The 16,163-nt window shown below is 37.4% G+C and overlaps 1 protein-coding gene across 2 annotated transcripts in view; it reads left to right on the top strand.

Annotated features, from left to right (window-relative positions):
• The window catches only part of PRKG1 (protein kinase cGMP-dependent 1), a 371,505-nt gene that overhangs the window by 335,301 nt on the left and 20,041 nt on the right, over window positions 1-16,163 (top strand). For both annotated transcript variants that reach the window (XM_043476155.1, XM_043476154.1), the window contains 2 exons: window positions 9,772-9,911; window positions 11,401-11,490. In XM_043476155.1, the coding sequence (XP_043332090.1) occupies window positions 9,808-9,911; window positions 11,401-11,490 (194 nt within the window). In that variant the 5' untranslated portion in view covers window positions 9,772-9,807. The remainder of the gene's footprint in view (window positions 1-9,771; window positions 9,912-11,400; window positions 11,491-16,163) is intronic.

The following is a 16,163-nucleotide window of genomic DNA, read 5'->3' as shown; positions in this document are numbered from 1 at the left end:
ATGACTAATCATTAACCTATTACTAAAAGATCCAAGACTAGAATCCAGGTTTCCTGTAAGCTTTTCTTGAAATATAGTTGGCATATAATATTATGTTAGTTTCAGGTGTACTACATAGTGATTTGATATTTGCATACACTATGAAATGATCACAATAAACCTAGTAATCATCTGTCCCCCTACAATTATTGCAATATTATATCACCATGTTCCTTATGCTATATAGTACACCCCCTTGGCTTATTCTATAACTGCACGTTTGTACCTCTTAAATCCCCTTCGCTTATTTCATGACCCCCACCTCCTTCCACTCTGGCCACTACACATTTGTTCTCTGTATCTATGAGTCTTTTTTTGTTTAGTTTGTTTGTCTTGCTTTTAGATTCCACATATAAGTAAGATATTATAGCATTTCTGTTTCAGTCTGACTTACTTCACTTGGCATACTACCTTCTAGATCTGTCTATGTTGTTGCGAATGGCAAGATTTCATTTTTATAGCTAATATTTTATATAAAACACACACCACATCTTCTTTATCCATTTGTCTGTTGATGACACTTAGGTTGCTTCCATATCTTGGCTATTTTTTTAAATTATGGCTAATAATGCTGCTATGAACATGGGAATGCATACATCTTTTGGAATTAGTGTCTTGGGTTTTTTGAGCAAATACCTGGAAGTGAAATTGCTGAATCATAGGGCAGTTCTATTTTTTACTTCTAATAGGAATCTATAAAAATTGGGTAATTGTAATTGCCTATACCAATGGCACTAGTGGTAAAGAATCTGCCTGCCAATGTAGGAGATTCAAGAGATGAGGGTCAGTCCCTGGGTTGGGAAGATCCCTTGGAGTAAGGAATGGCAACACACTCCAGTATTCTTACCTGGAGCATTCCATGGACAGAGGAGCCAGGCAGGAGCCGCAAAGGTTCATGGAGGCGCAGAGAGTCAGACCTGACTGAGTGAGTGAGCACACACATGCCAATTTACAATCTTACCAAGGAGGGCTCCCTTTTCTCCACATCCTCCCCAACATTTGTTGTTTATGATATCTTTGATGATAGCCATTCTCACAGGCGTGAGGCAGATTCTCACTGTGGTTTTGATTTGCATCTCCTTTTGATGATTAGAGATGTTGAGCATTTTTTCAAGTGTCTCTCGGCCATCTGTATGTCTTCTTTGGACAAATGTCTATTCAGTTCCTCTGCCCATTTTTTAAATTGGATTGTTTGGTTTTTTTTATGTTGAGTTGTATGGTTTCCTTGTATATTTTGGATATTAACTCCTTATTGGACGTATTACTTGCAAATATTTCTCCCATTCAACAGGTTGCCTTCTTGTTTTGTTGACGGTTTCCTTCACCATGCAAAAGATTTTTAGTTTGGTGTAGCCCATTTATTTATTTTTGCTTTTGTTTCCATTCCCTGAGGAGACATTTTGAAAAATGTATTACTAATACTGATGTCAGAGAGCCTACTGCCTATATTTTCTTCTCAGAGCTTATTGTTTTAGGACTTACAATTAAGTCTTTAATCCATTGTGAGTTTTTTTTTTTTGTATATGGTATGAGAAAGTAGTCAATTTCTTTTGCATGTAGCTGTTTAGTTTCTCCAGCACCATTTATTGGAAAGACTTTTTACCCTCATGTATTGACACATCCTTGCTTCCATTGTTATAAATCAACTGGCCATATAAGCCTGGGTTAATTTCTGGGCATTATATTCTGTTCCATTGAGCTTTGTGTCTGTTTTTGTGCCAGTAGCTACTTTTTTGATTACTATAGCTTCACAGTATAGTTTGAAATCAAGGAGCATTATACTTGCAAGTTTGTTCTTCTTTCTAAGATTGCCTTGGCTACTCAGGGTCTTTTGTGTTTCCATACAAATTTTAGAATTATTATTCCTGTGAAAAACACTTTGTTAGGGATTGCATTGAATCTGTAGATGAGCTTTGAGTAGTATGTTCATTTTGACAATATTGATTCTTCCATTTCATGAGCATGAAATAGCTTTCTAACATTTTATTTTCTTCAATTTCTTTCATTAATGTCTTCCAGTTTTCAGGATACAACTCTTGTACCGCTTTGGTTAGATTCCTAGGTATTTTATTCTTTTGATACAGTTATAGATGGGATTGTTTTAATTCTTTTCTGTTAGTTCATTGATAGTTTATAGAAATGCAGTAGATTCCTGTATATTAATTTTGTATTGTGAAACTTTACCAAATTCACTTATAGTTTTAATAGGGTTTTTTTTTGGGGGGAGTGATATCTTTAGGATTTTCTATATATAATATCATGCCATCTGTAAACAGTAACAGTTTTACTGCTTCTTTCCAGTTTGGATTCCTTTTATTTCTTTTCTACCCTGACTACTATAGTTAGGACTTTCAGTACTGTGTTTAATAAAAGTGATGAGAGTGGGCATCCTTATATTGTTCCTAATCTTAAGGAAAATACTTTTAGCGTTTCACTGTTGAATATCATGTTAGCTGTGGATATGTCATGTTTATATATTGAGGCATTTTCCCCTCAATACCCACTTTGTTGAGAGTTTTTAATCATGAATCAATGTAGAATTTTGTCAGAAGATTTTTTGTGTCTATTGAGATATTTTATTTCTCAGTCTATTAATGTGGAGCATCATATTAATTGATTTGCAGATATTAACCATCCTTGCATTCCCTGCTGTAAATCCCATTTGATCATGGCTTATGATTATTTTAATGTTTTGTTGAGTTTGTTTTGCTAACATTTTGTTGAGGGTTTTTGCATCTATATTCACCAGTGATTTGGCCTGTAATTTTTTTTTTTTTAATGGTATCTTTATCTCATTTTGGTATCAGGGTGATGCTGGCCTGGTAGAATGGATTCAGAAATGTATTTTTCTCTTTAATATTAGTACACACAGTATTGTTTAAGAGGCCTCAAACTATCTTTATTTTTTTTAATCCTTTTTTCATTTTCCTATTCAGCTTGTGTAATTTCCATTACTTAGATAAGATCACTTATCTATTCCTCTGGGCTTCCCTTGTGGCTTAGCTGGTAAAGAATCCTCCTGCAATGTGAGAGACCTGGGTTCAATCCCTGGGTTGGGAAGATTCCCTGGAGAAGGGAAAGCCTACAAGGCTACCCACCCCAGTATTCTGGCCTGGAGAATTCCATGGACTGTACAGCCCATGGGGTCACAAAGAGTTGGACACGACTGAGTGACTTTCACTTCACTTCACTTATCATCTAATCTACTATTGATCATTCTAATGTACTTTTTACTTCACTTACCATGTTCTTCAGATCTGGTTCTTCTTTATATTTTCTAACTCTTTGGTGAAATTCTGTGTTTATCCATGCATTTTTTATGATCATTATCTTGAACTCTGTTTTGGGTAGAATGCTTATCCACACTTTGTTTAGTTCTTTTTCTGAGGTTTGGTCTTATTCCTTAGTTCAGTGGTGGGGCTGAGTCCCCACAGAGCTGTCTGCATGACTTGGGCCGGAGGGGCATGTCTGGGGCTGGTGCCAAGTACCCAGTGCTATTAGAATAGAGTCGCTGAGTCGTGTCTGACTCTGTGACCTCATGAACTGTAGCCCCCCAGGCTCCTCTGTCCATGGGATTCTCCAGGCAAGAATGCTGGAGTGTGTTGCCATTCCCTTCTCCAGGGGATCTTCCTGACTGAGGGATTGAACCTGGGTATCCTGTATTGAGCCACCAGGGAAGCCTAATAGGATAGAAAGAGGATTCTGAAGTTGTACTTTGCAGTGCCTGTGTCCACATGGTTAGAACAAGCTCCCTAAAAAGGTACCAAGGGTGCTTCTATTGCCCCCCTGCCTCTCCAGAGGCTCTCAGAGATGAGTAAGTAGTTCTGATTCAGGCTCCTTTCAAACTTCTGGGACTTGAAGTATGTGAGATTTTTGTACATGCCACTTAAGAGTGAAAAAAGCCCTCCTGCTTTCTTTAACACAAACCTCGCTGGTTTTCAAAGCCAGATGTTATAGGGGCTCATATTTTAGGTGTAGGACCCACAGGCCAGGGAGACCAACATGAGATTGGACCCCTTGTTCCTTGGAGAGGACTTCTGTGATTGTAATATTCCTCTTGTTTGTGAGTTGCAGATCCAAGGGTGTGGGTCCTGACAGTACTGGGTTTCTGCCTCTCCTCCTTGTTTCATGGCAATTCCTTCTTTCCGTCTTTAGTTGTAGAAGATCTTTGCTGCTAGTCCTCATGTCACTCTCATAGACGGTAGCTCTGTAAGCAGCTGTAACTTTGCTGTGTCTGTGAGAGGATGTGAGTTCATGGTCTCCCTGCTCTGCCATCTTGCCCACCTCTCCCTGTTATAAGCTTTTCTAAACTCACTTCATCACCTGTGGTCTATAGCATTAGCTTACCTAAGCAAGTCATCCTTTCCTGTTGTGCATGGAAATGTAATTTGAACTACTTTATAAAGGAATTCTGCATAATAATAGGCTATGTGATATTGATTTTGATATCAAAATGTCGATATTGATATTGATATCGAACCTTAATTTAATAAATTATTTTAATTACAGTACAGTTCAGAAATCCATTTTCTTCCAAAATAATGGAAAGATATCTATAGTGCTAAATAAACTATGAACTGTTAATAAAAAGGTTCAATAGATGAATGGCCAAGTAGATTCTAAGGACCAACCCCTAGTCATTGCACTGAGCTAATTTTAACCTTGCTCTGATCAAAACCCTCTTTTCTAGTAAGTGTAAAGAATTAGGTCCAGCAGGAGACAAGCCTTTATAAAGCAAATGTTTGTCCCAGATAAAAGAAAGCACATATTTAAATACAGCTAGCAACTGTGTTTTCAAAGCTCTTTAAAATACTGGTAGTACTGCCTCTCATCTTCAGGTCCATATTATTTGGGGACCACATAGAGCCTGACAGTTAATAATGTGTCAAAATCTTTGTCAAAAATTCCCATATTAAGATTCACCTTGCTGAAGTATATATTCCTTCAAATGGCAACCCAGTGTTTCACGTTAAAATAACTTTTTACACAAATGAAACTTTTGCTAATTTTTATTTCTGATATAGCACATAGCATTACTTATAAAAAACAAAAGAAAGATATTGAGTATTAGCATTTTTTAATTCATGTTTCCTTTCTAGAAATCTTGAGAGAGAAATTAACGTGGCACAAGGGTCAGCAATCTTTAACCTAAAGCCTCTCAATCTGCTGCTTATTCACTGGGTAGAAGTGAAGTAGGTGGGTTGGGAATACAAACTGGTTCAAAGTTTCATTCCTGTAGTGGATCATATTTTGACAAAATTGCTTTGGCCTGAAGAGAACATTAAACTCAGAAGCACAAAGGAATAAAAGCAACTAACTGGATGTGTTCTCTGTTCCAGAAAATATGTTTGATATATAGGCCCTTTTATTTCATCTTCACAGGTAAGAATTATTCCCATATTACAGATGAGGAAACAGAGTTTTAGAAATGTGTCCAAGATCACAATCAAAAAAAAAAAAAAAAAAGTTGATATTTAAACAAAGGTAGACAAGTTTCAAAATTCACATTCTCAACCAGTGCATTAGCCTGTACATCTAGGTGGTATTGGAATGATCTGCAAAGACAGACCTGGAAATCATGCCTGACCAAGCAGGCTGGGAAGGATTCCTGAGCAAAAGAAAGAAAGTATGCATTCCTTTCCTTCTCTTTTGCCTGCCTCTGTCCACACTCAACACTGTCATCTCTAGTTGAACTGCTATAAAATCATCATCATTATTTCAAATTGGCACAAGTGGTGTTGGTATAACTAATCTGGTGGTGGTGGTTTAGTTGATCAGTCTTTTCTGACTCGTTGTGACTCCATGGACTTTAGCCCGCCAGGCTTCTCTGTCCATGGGATTTCCCAGGCAAAAATACTGGAATGGGTTGCCATTTCTTTCTCCAGGGGATCTTCCTGACCCAGGGGTTGAACCTGCATCTACTGCATTACAGGTGGATTCTTTATCACTGAGCCACCAAATAATTAATTTGGCCAATAGGACAAATAAAAAACAAACTACATTTCACCTTAAAATTTTTCATGGATTAGTTTTGTGAAAACACCTTCATAATAAAGCACAATAGTTTAGACTCACTTAATACAAACTTCTGTAACTTACTCTGAGAGTTTGTGTTGAAATAAAAAAATAAGGTATGTTCTTTAAGGATATGACTAGTGTGGTTCAGCCTGAACTTGAATAGGTTGTTATCCTACTGCACACAACTTCTCAAGGTCTTTGCATTCATGGAATCTTAATACAGTGGATTCCACTGTACCAGAATCCTTTGAGAGAGTCAGAATAAATAGCTATTCTGATTTAAAAAGACTAAAAATTTTTCCATGACCAGAGTCATTATTTTCACTTATCATACAGGTGAGTTATGCTAACTGTGAAAGTTAACCATTTCAAAAAAGTTAAAAAGAACTAAATCAACTAAAAATCTCCCTAAGAGACCATTGTTAATATATCAGTGAACACATTTCTATTTGACCCTTCATAAATATATTTTGTATTTAGATGCAGATGGACAACTGTCCCCAAAATTCAGTTGACATCCTAGAGATGATGTTATTAATGTAGAAGGCTGTGTGGCTGGGAATAATACCATATCTTAGTCATTCAAGGAAAAATGAAGGTTAAGAAAACACGTTGTAAGCATAAAAACTGAAAATTCAGAGCTGAATTATATAGATATTTGGTATGTATATTTTCTATGCCATATCAGCATACAGAAATCTTTTCTTCCTTCTTATGCATAAGGGCAGTTTTGGAAAGAAGGACAAGAGTAAATGCTATATACTTGTCATTTATAAGTTCGCTTGCTTTATCCTGTTAAGCTCAGAGATACGCAGTATGGTGTTAAGGTACCAGCTCTCTTGTGCCTTTGTCGATGATAAGTCATCATGGCTTATTTCATTCTTTCTTTGATTCCTTTAGTCAACAAATACTTCATGAGCATTTATTCTATGTCAGGCACAGTGAACAAAAAAAATCCCCAGTCTTGGGTTGCTTACAGAATAGTGAAAGGAGACAGATACTAAACAAGTAATCAGAATAAATATTTGGTGTCATGAATACAGAATAAATATAGTTTGTGATAGAGCTATATAGAACTCTACAAAAGGGAAGGGAGAAGTAGGTGGTTACTCTTTTATGTAGACTGGTGTGAGGAGAGACTTTCTAAGTAAGGAAACATTTGAGCATAGAATTTAGGAAACTGAGCAGCAAGCCCGGAGGATAACTGTGCGAGAATATTTAGACAGGTGTGGGCAAATGGCCTGAGGTAAGAGCTTGCTTATTGTGCTCAAGGAGCAGCAAGGTATCCAGTGTGACCTGAACACAGTGACCCCAGGGCGGGAGTGAGGCTCACAGGGAGCAGGAGTTCAAATGATGCAGGGCCTTATAGGCATCTGTGACAGCTTTGTCTTTATCATGAATGAGCTGGGAAGCCACTGCAGTGTTTGAGCACAGAAGTGACATGATCTACCTTTGTTTTAAGGATAACATTTGATCTACCCAAGATGCATGTGGAGACACAATAATGCATGCCCACATGGCGGTACTTTCTCCTGTAAGGTCACAATTAACTCCATACAGTACATGGTGTTATCCTCAGCCAGAATGGGGCTCAGAGAAGTTACTCAGCTGCCCAAGAAGACTGAGAGAGAGAGACCTTAAGTGGAGTTAGGATTGATGTCCAGACCTGTCACCCTAAAGCCAGAGTTCTTTCCTCCTAACCTGTACACAAGTTAAAATGTTAACTACTCTAGAGAGAGTAATTGTTACATTGTGTGACCTACTTTTCAGTCATTTATCTGGGTAAGACTCTAAAGAGGGAATATGATCAGATTTCGTCTCTGAATGTTAATACTCTTTTTTAACTTGTTATTTTATATTGTAGTAGAGACGATTAACAATACTGTGATCGTTTCAGGCACACAGCAGAGTGATGCAACCATACATGCACATGTATTCATTCTACCCCAGAACCCCCTCCCATCCTAACACTGACATTGAGCAGTTCCCTGTCCTATACAGGAGGTCCTTATTGGCTATCCATTTTAAATACAGCAGTGTGTACATGTCCATCCCAAGCTCCCAAACTATCCGGTCTCCCCTCATTCCCCCAGCAACCATAATTGGTTCTCTAAGTCTGTGATTCTGTTTCTGTTTTGTAAATAAGTTCATTTGTATCATTTCTTTTCAGATTCTGCACATAAGGGATATTATGTGACATTTCTCTTTCTCTGACTGACTTCACTGTAACAATCTCTAGGTCTATCCATGTGAATGTTAGTATTCTGACACAGCTCATTTTTCATGTCATCTTTCTTCTCTGTCCAAATTTCTTTTAGAAGTGAATTTTCACATTTTGTATTTTACTATGAACTATAACTGAGCTCATTTGTGTCACACTAATCTATCATCTCAACAAGGATCACAAACGGCATAGAGGGCCTTTAGCTGTTTAAGGCATTTTCAAATATCCATTTTCCCTTCTAACCTGTCGTAGATTCTCAAATGCTGGCAGCAAACTGAAGCCTCTTTATTTGAAGTGTCTTCATGTTTTCTTCTAAAGACCTTGCCACATCAATGTCTTCTCAGTTGAATTCAGTCTGTCCATGTGTACATGAACAAGACACTTAAAACCTTCACCATCCTTGCAGCTAAAGCTGTAAGCAATTCACAACTAAAGAGGGGGCGGGCATACTTCAGTTGAAAAGCAGAAATGGCTTGTTGTCTTATTTCTCCAGTGCCTTCATTAGTTCAGAAAAATGTGGGCTGTTTGGTATTATCTTGTGGATTCTTTGGCCTGAGAGCACTAGATGATAACTTATTGTTAGGTGATTAGCTCTGCTCTCTGTCCTCCTTCCAAGGAGAGAGTCATCTTGCTGAATTCTTTGTAAAACGGTGAACACAGACTAGCACCTATATTTGGAATGGTATCTGGAGGACCCAAGCCCCTCCAGAGTCACCAAGAGCCAAGAGGGAATGCAACAGAGGCTTGGAAGTACTGGGGACACCAAGACTCAGCTTAGGTCTCCCAGTTAGTATAACCATGGAGTAAAGTTTAAGGTCAGAGAGGATTAAAGCCATCATACCTATTTTGAGAAGACAAAGGAAAGCAGTTTCCAGAATCTTTTGAAAAACAAAAAATTCTTATTACCATCTCTGTTTTCTTTAACTGGAGAGAAGGAAAGACAGAGATAAAAAGAAGTAACAGTACATAAATTTTCAGTCTCAGCAGAGACAAGGGTCTGTCACTGAATTAAATAACTCTAGAAATGTTTGTGGACTAGAACTAAAGAGGAAAATCATATAGGACCATATGGCCTTACTTTTTCGAAACTCACTGGAAGTAATAAAATTGGAGAAGAAATTAGTTTTTATTTCTACTTTTCTGATTCAAGGAGAAAAATGGTAAAGTATACTCAAACACATAATATGAAATGACATGAAATAATACAAAGAGAATCAAATACACTTGCCCTCTTCTAATCCCAGTGGGCACAAAACTAATTGGGAATCCAGTTGGTAAAACTGTATCAGGTCCAGTGGAATGAGACTGGGCAATGTCTGTGAGCCCTGGATTTCAAATCCAGCTCCAGACAGGCTTTACCATGACACAGGTGGTGTTCAGGGTGTCATTTCAATGCTCCATGCACCTGTTAATTTGGAGCTAAGAATGTATTGTTATATTAACTCTGTAGATTCTTTTTTCTCACTCACTCCCTTCTGACTTTCTTTAAGGTCCAGTTAAAAAGTGAAGAATCCAAAACCTTTGCAATGAAGATTCTCAAGAAACGCCACATCGTGGACACAAGACAGCAGGAACACATCCGCTCGGAGAAGCAGATCATGCAGGGGGCTCATTCTGACTTCATAGTGAGGTAAGGGCCATAAAGAAGGCTGAACGCCAAAGAACTGATGCTTTCGAACTGTGGTATTGGAGAAGACTCTTGAGAGTCCCTTGGACTGCAAGGAGATCCAACCAGTCAAACCTAAAGGAGATCAGTCCTGAATATTCACTGGAAGGACTGATGTGGAAGCCTCAATACTTTGGCCACCTGCTGTGAAGAGTTGACTCACTGGAGAAGACCCTGATGCTGGGAAAGATTGAGGGCAGGAGGAGAAGGGGGCGACAGAGGATGAGATGGTTGGATGGCATCACCGACACAATGGACATGAGTTTGAGCAAGCTCCAGGAGTTGGTGATGGACAGGGAGGCCTGGCATCAGACACAACTTCGCTACTGAACAACAACAACAAGGACCCTGCCCAAGGCTTCAAGTCCCGCATTCCAAGTGGAAAAGCAACCTCTAAACTCTCTGCCATGTGCGCTCACTGTTACACATTAGATTCACACAAAGAAACGTATTTTTAAATCAGCTTTTAAGAAAGTTTTCACTCAATAAGAAAGCACTAAAATATTGATTTTTAAAAAATGAGAATCAGATTCTGAAAAAAAAAAAAATGTTTTTCCTAAAGGAAAAATCAGACTTTGTGATGTTCCATTTTTATCTTCAGTTATTCTAGAACTCTACATAGACCTCTGGTACTTGAAAGACAAATTATTAATACCAAAAATCAAACTATTTTACCTTGAATATTCTTTATTTCAATATTTCTTGAAGATTTTAAAAAATGAAATGACTGTTCCATCTCAGTATTTTGAGAGCACTCATAAGACGACAGTGGGAATGTTTTTTTAATATATGCAGATTTTCTAGTTAATTTGCCAGTGGCACTTGCTGAAAACAGGGTATTACATGAATTTAAGTGACCAGTGCAAAATATCATACACATCTGTACTTTAAAGTGTCATCACTGTATATCCATGTTTATGTTTATGCATGTTTATGACCACTAAATAGCGTTCAAAAGAGGCCATGCTTGAAATGTTAGCCAAATTGGAATTAGAGAAATCCCAAAAAGTCCTCTTGGTCCATAATCATTGGGATTAAGCTTCCTGGTGGCTCAGACAGTAGAGAATTTGCCAATGCAGAAGACACGGGTTCGATCCCTGGGCTGGGAAGATCCCCCCTGGAGAAGAGCATGGTGACCCACTCCAGGACTCTTGCCTGGAGAATCCCTTGAACAGAGGAGCCTGGCAGGCTACAGTCCAAAGGATCGCAGAGTCAGCAATGACTAAAGTAACTGAATACAACACATTTCAAAGGAGAGTCTACGCCCTACATTGTGTGAATCATAAACATAACCTTTTTCCTCTTTATGAATTTAGATCTTTCTCATTCCTTTAATAAAATTTCAAGTTTGGCAAATCAAGAGTAAGACTATAATCTGGGCAATGAAAAATATTTACATGCTTTTAAAAACAGTAATGTTTATAATTCTTGTTTTTCTGTTTGCAATTCACAGATTATACAGAACATTTAAGGACAGCAAATATTTGTATATGTTGATGGAAGCTTGCCTAGGTGGAGAGCTCTGGACCATTCTCAGGGATCGGTAAGTTTTAAAAAATTTCTATCATGCCTTTGAAAATGTAGTTGATGGTGATGGTTTGTAAGGAGAGTGAATTATTATAAAAGACATGTGTACATTTTATATATGCTTCTATTTCAAAATGTAAAGTAACAATGGGTCACAACCTATAGTTGGCCACTATACACATATGATTTAATGTGAATAGGAAACTCACTGTTTCAGATTTGTAACCAATGATACAGGATTAGTCCATCTTAAAAATGACCTCTCAAGTTACATGCAGAGGCCTTAGTTTAGCGTGAACATCATAATCAGATAACTGTATGCCTAGAAGTCACTTCATTGCTGTTAACGATGAAGAGAATTAGTTATTTTATAGTTGCAATCTGGATTAACGGTCATTGAATTGTTCTACTCATTCTCCAGATAAGAATTTTTCCCAAAGAATTCCAAGTCCAAGAATTTTTTCTTTACTTTTACACTTCTCTTTGGTTTCCCTGGTGGCTCAGATGGTAAAGCATCTGCCTGAACCTGCGGGAGCCCCAGGTTCAATCCCTGGGTCGGGAAGATCCCCTGGAGAAGGAAATGGCAACCCATTCTGGTATTCTTGCCTGGAAAATCTCATGGATGGAGGAGCCTGATGGGCTGCAGTACATGGGGTTGCAAAGAGTCGGACACAACTGAGTGACTTCACTTTCTTTTCATTCTTTGATTTCAAAATTAACAGAATTTCCAGCCATCCTTTTCATTCCATACCTGATCTTGGGAGGAAGATGAATCCACTTATAAGCAGTATTTCATCTGACCAATCTAACTTAGATTTACTCCTCTGTGCCCTTTCAGGACAGGTAAAGTTGGTCTAGTTACTGCCTGTTTCTTTTAATAATGCAAAATTAGCTTTCTAATTCCTATTTATGTAGCTAACAGTCTTTAAAAAATAGTCTATAAAATGTCCTGGGAGATTATTACCAACCTTAAATGTTTACTTAAAAAAACAAACAAACAGCATATTTTCTGTGAATGATCATTCCAAAAGGCATCTTTGTTCCTTTGAACATTCATCTTTAGACATCTCTTTATTTGTTACAGTCTCACCCCTCAGACTCTCCTTCATCAGGTAACATCTTTCAGATTCAGGGACAGACAGCCCTGATGTTGCCAGAAAGCCATGTTATTTTTTTTTTGACAATTTGTTATTTTGTAGATATCCCCAAATAGCACAGCTAGTTCTTTTTTTTTTTTTAAATTTCTCCTTTATTTTTTTTTTTTCAGTGGGTTTTGTCATACATTGATATGAATCAGCCATAGATTTACACTTATTCCCCATCCCGATCCCCCCCTCCCACCTCCCTCTCCACCCGATTCCTCTGGGTCTTCCCAGTGCACCAGGCCCGAGCACTTGTCTCATGCATCCCACCTGGGCTGGTGATCTATTTCACCATAGATAATATACATGCTGTTCTTTCGAAACATCCCACCCTCACCTTCTCCCACAGAGTTCAAAAGTCTGTTCTGTACTTCTGTGTCTCTTTTTCTGTTTTGCATATAGGGTTATCATTACCATCTTTCTAAATTCCATATATATGTGTTAGTGTGCACAGCTAGTTCTTTATAAACTATTGCATTAGAGTCTCACTCCTAATTATATCCTCATGGTGCCTGCCTGTCTTTGTACCCTTTCAGGTCTTTTATTCCCATTGCCTTACTTGTATATGTCAGATAGATTTATTTTCACCTCATTGTGTCTTATTACACAAATATTTTCTTAAATTCAAGATAAATAAACCTATTAGGGCGTATATCATTTTGGCATGAGGGGACAGGGTTAAACATCTGTACTGAGCTATTATATCACAGCAAATTACTACATGACTTAATATTTGGGTACAGATTATATGTCAGGCATTGTGATAGAGGCCAGGGATAAAATGATAAATCAAATAAATGTGGTCCCATGCCTCATAACTTACAGGCTGTTGCACAAATATTCTGATTTCTGAGTTAATATCTGGTCTATCCTTATATGCTTCTACTATCTTATTTTTGACCTGATCTTTCAATCCACTGAAGTATTTGAAATCTCCTCCCTACTTTATTCTAATTAGAATAGGGGATTTATACATAGAAGTAAATATTAAAGCATTTATAAGCCACTTAGGCAGAGGAACAGCTATCTTAAACTTCTACTAACTTCTTTAACAAGACACAAACAACAATAAAAAAAATTTTTAATAATTAAAAAAATAATTAAATGTTAGCCTAAAGTCCACTGAAACATGCATAGGTGTCAGTTCAACTTATTTTTTGAAATAAAATATTTCATATTTCTCTTTACTTACTTTGATTCTGAATTTTTTAGGTACATAATGCTAGCCAAGGCTTACAAGTGAGATGTATTTTTGATCTATCAGGGTAGCAAAGGAATGCAATTAAGAAGTAGCTTATCTGCCTGGTGGCTCAGTGGGTAAAGAATCTGCCTGCAATGCAGGAGACCTGGGTTTGATCCCTGGGTTGAGAAGATCCCCTGGAGGACGGCATGGCAACCCTCCAGTATTCTTGCCTGGAGACTTCCATAGACTGTATAACCTATGGCGTCACAAAGTGTTGGACATGACTGAGCAACTTTCACTTCACTTTCACTTATCTTGGGAGGAGAGGACAGAGGGAGAAGATCAGTGATGGTCCTTTCTCTACCTCTACCAGGATTCTTTTTGACTCTTTCCTTTGTCCTCCCTTTTATCATCCTTGGGTTTGGGGCACTAGTTGCTAAGTCTCCCCAGTGTATTAAATACTCCTCAAGGAGGCATGCTCTGGAGAAACAGTAGTTAGCTGATATTTCCTAAAGGTTCAGACATTAAAAGCAATGGAGCTAACACATAAAATGATCTCAGAGTCACTGTCCTCTGCCAGCTTTCTTTCTTATATATGTCAGTAGCCTTATTACTTTCATTCAAGAGATTCTTTTTTTCCCATTCAAGAAATTGCTGGAGGAAAAACATACTTTTGGACATCCAGGCTCCAATTAATATTGTTACAGACTAGCTTTCTCATTGCTTGTTTAAACTGGGGCAGAAAATCCTAAACATTAATTGTTAGAACCAAAAAAAAAAAAAAAAAAACCAAGAGAAAAAGAAAACTATGTTACTAGTCATAATGTATATAAAATATCCGTATTCAAAACAAACCATATTGTTCAATTTGTTTAATTTTCCTCTCATGTCCCAGTAAGTAGTAGTAAGGAAGAAGCCATTCTGAAAGTATAAAGGAAATGTACTGGTTGTCGGGTTAATCTGAAGAAAGGCTTGTGTGACCCCTGAGCCTCAGGGATTTAGCTCAGGAAGTCTCTAATAGCAATGACATCCTCCTTATTTTACCTCCCAGCTGAGCTGACCATTTCTTGCTTCTCACTCTTTCTTCTCATCAGCAGAGAAAAAGAACACAGGGCAGTTTTTTTATTTATTGTCAAGAAGTAAGAATTGATACAGATACCATATTTACAAACAGGTTTTGAAGACTATTAAATATTTTCTCATCTTTGAAATATAAGGCACTGAAAGGTTAATTCTGACAGTTATTGCCCTAGTTTATTCTTCATTAGCTATCATGTTTTATCTTCTAGTTTATGACTTTTCCCCACAAATTCTGTTACATGATTTGGAATAGATTGGTGCAAACTGTATTCACCTCTCCTCTATAACAGTTACAGAATTAGTAACCCCTGCAACTTTCTTAAAAATGTAAGTGGTTAATATGGTAAGTATATATACTTATGTTAGGATATATTATATAGCATTAGTATTTATATGTTACATATTAATAGCAGTTAATATATATTATGATGAATATAAATATAATAAACTATTAGCATTTTTTTAAAGTACATGTTCATTTTTCCTATGAAAGTGAAAGTCACTCAGTCATGTCTGACTCTTTGCGACCCCATGGACTATAGAGTCCATGGAATTCTCCAGGCCAGAATACTGGAGTGGGTAGCCTTTTCTTTCTCCAGGGATCTTCCTGACCCAAGAATCGAAATGGGATCTCCTGTATCACAGGTGGAATCTTTAGCAGCTGAGCTACCATAGAATATATTAAATAATTAAGAAGCCATAATTTTCACATCTCACTTCTGGTCTTCACTCTTCCTGGATATGTTTTATAAGCCAGCCAGTAACGTTCTATATACATTCTCCTTTTTTCCAGCTACTTTATGGAAGGAGATTACTTGAATTCCATCTTAGATGACCGATTAGGTGGAAATGTGTCATTTCTTAGTGTGGTTGAAATTACTTTTAAGGAAATGAGTATTTTCACAATAATTTAGCCTCCCTAATTTAACAATTGGCAATAAACCTGTAGCATGATGCTTCAGGTTTATATACTCTCTAAAGAAAAGAAGGAACTTATTCTTCAGTAAGAGATGCTTTGTCTTTTTCATCCTGTCATTTCAGGACTTGGTTTATGACAAGCTGATTAAACATTGTGACTAAATTTTGAGTATATTAATAAGTGTACATAACCCTTGAATTCCCTGAATCAAATGGTTGTTATGTGCTGCCATCTAGCTAAGATAAAATACCCACTCACTCCCACAGAGGATACAAGAGCCTATTCCTTACTTGTTAATTGAAATGACCCAACTGCCAAGGCATAATTTATTATTTCAGAGAGCTCTATAGGGCAATGATTTATTT

Source organism: Cervus canadensis, chromosome 8 (genome assembly GCF_019320065.1).
Source record: "Cervus canadensis isolate Bull #8, Minnesota chromosome 8, ASM1932006v1, whole genome shotgun sequence".
Classification (NCBI taxonomy): Eukaryota; Metazoa; Chordata; class Mammalia; order Artiodactyla; family Cervidae; genus Cervus; species Cervus canadensis.
This window is presented reverse-complemented; position numbering and strand designations above follow the sequence as displayed.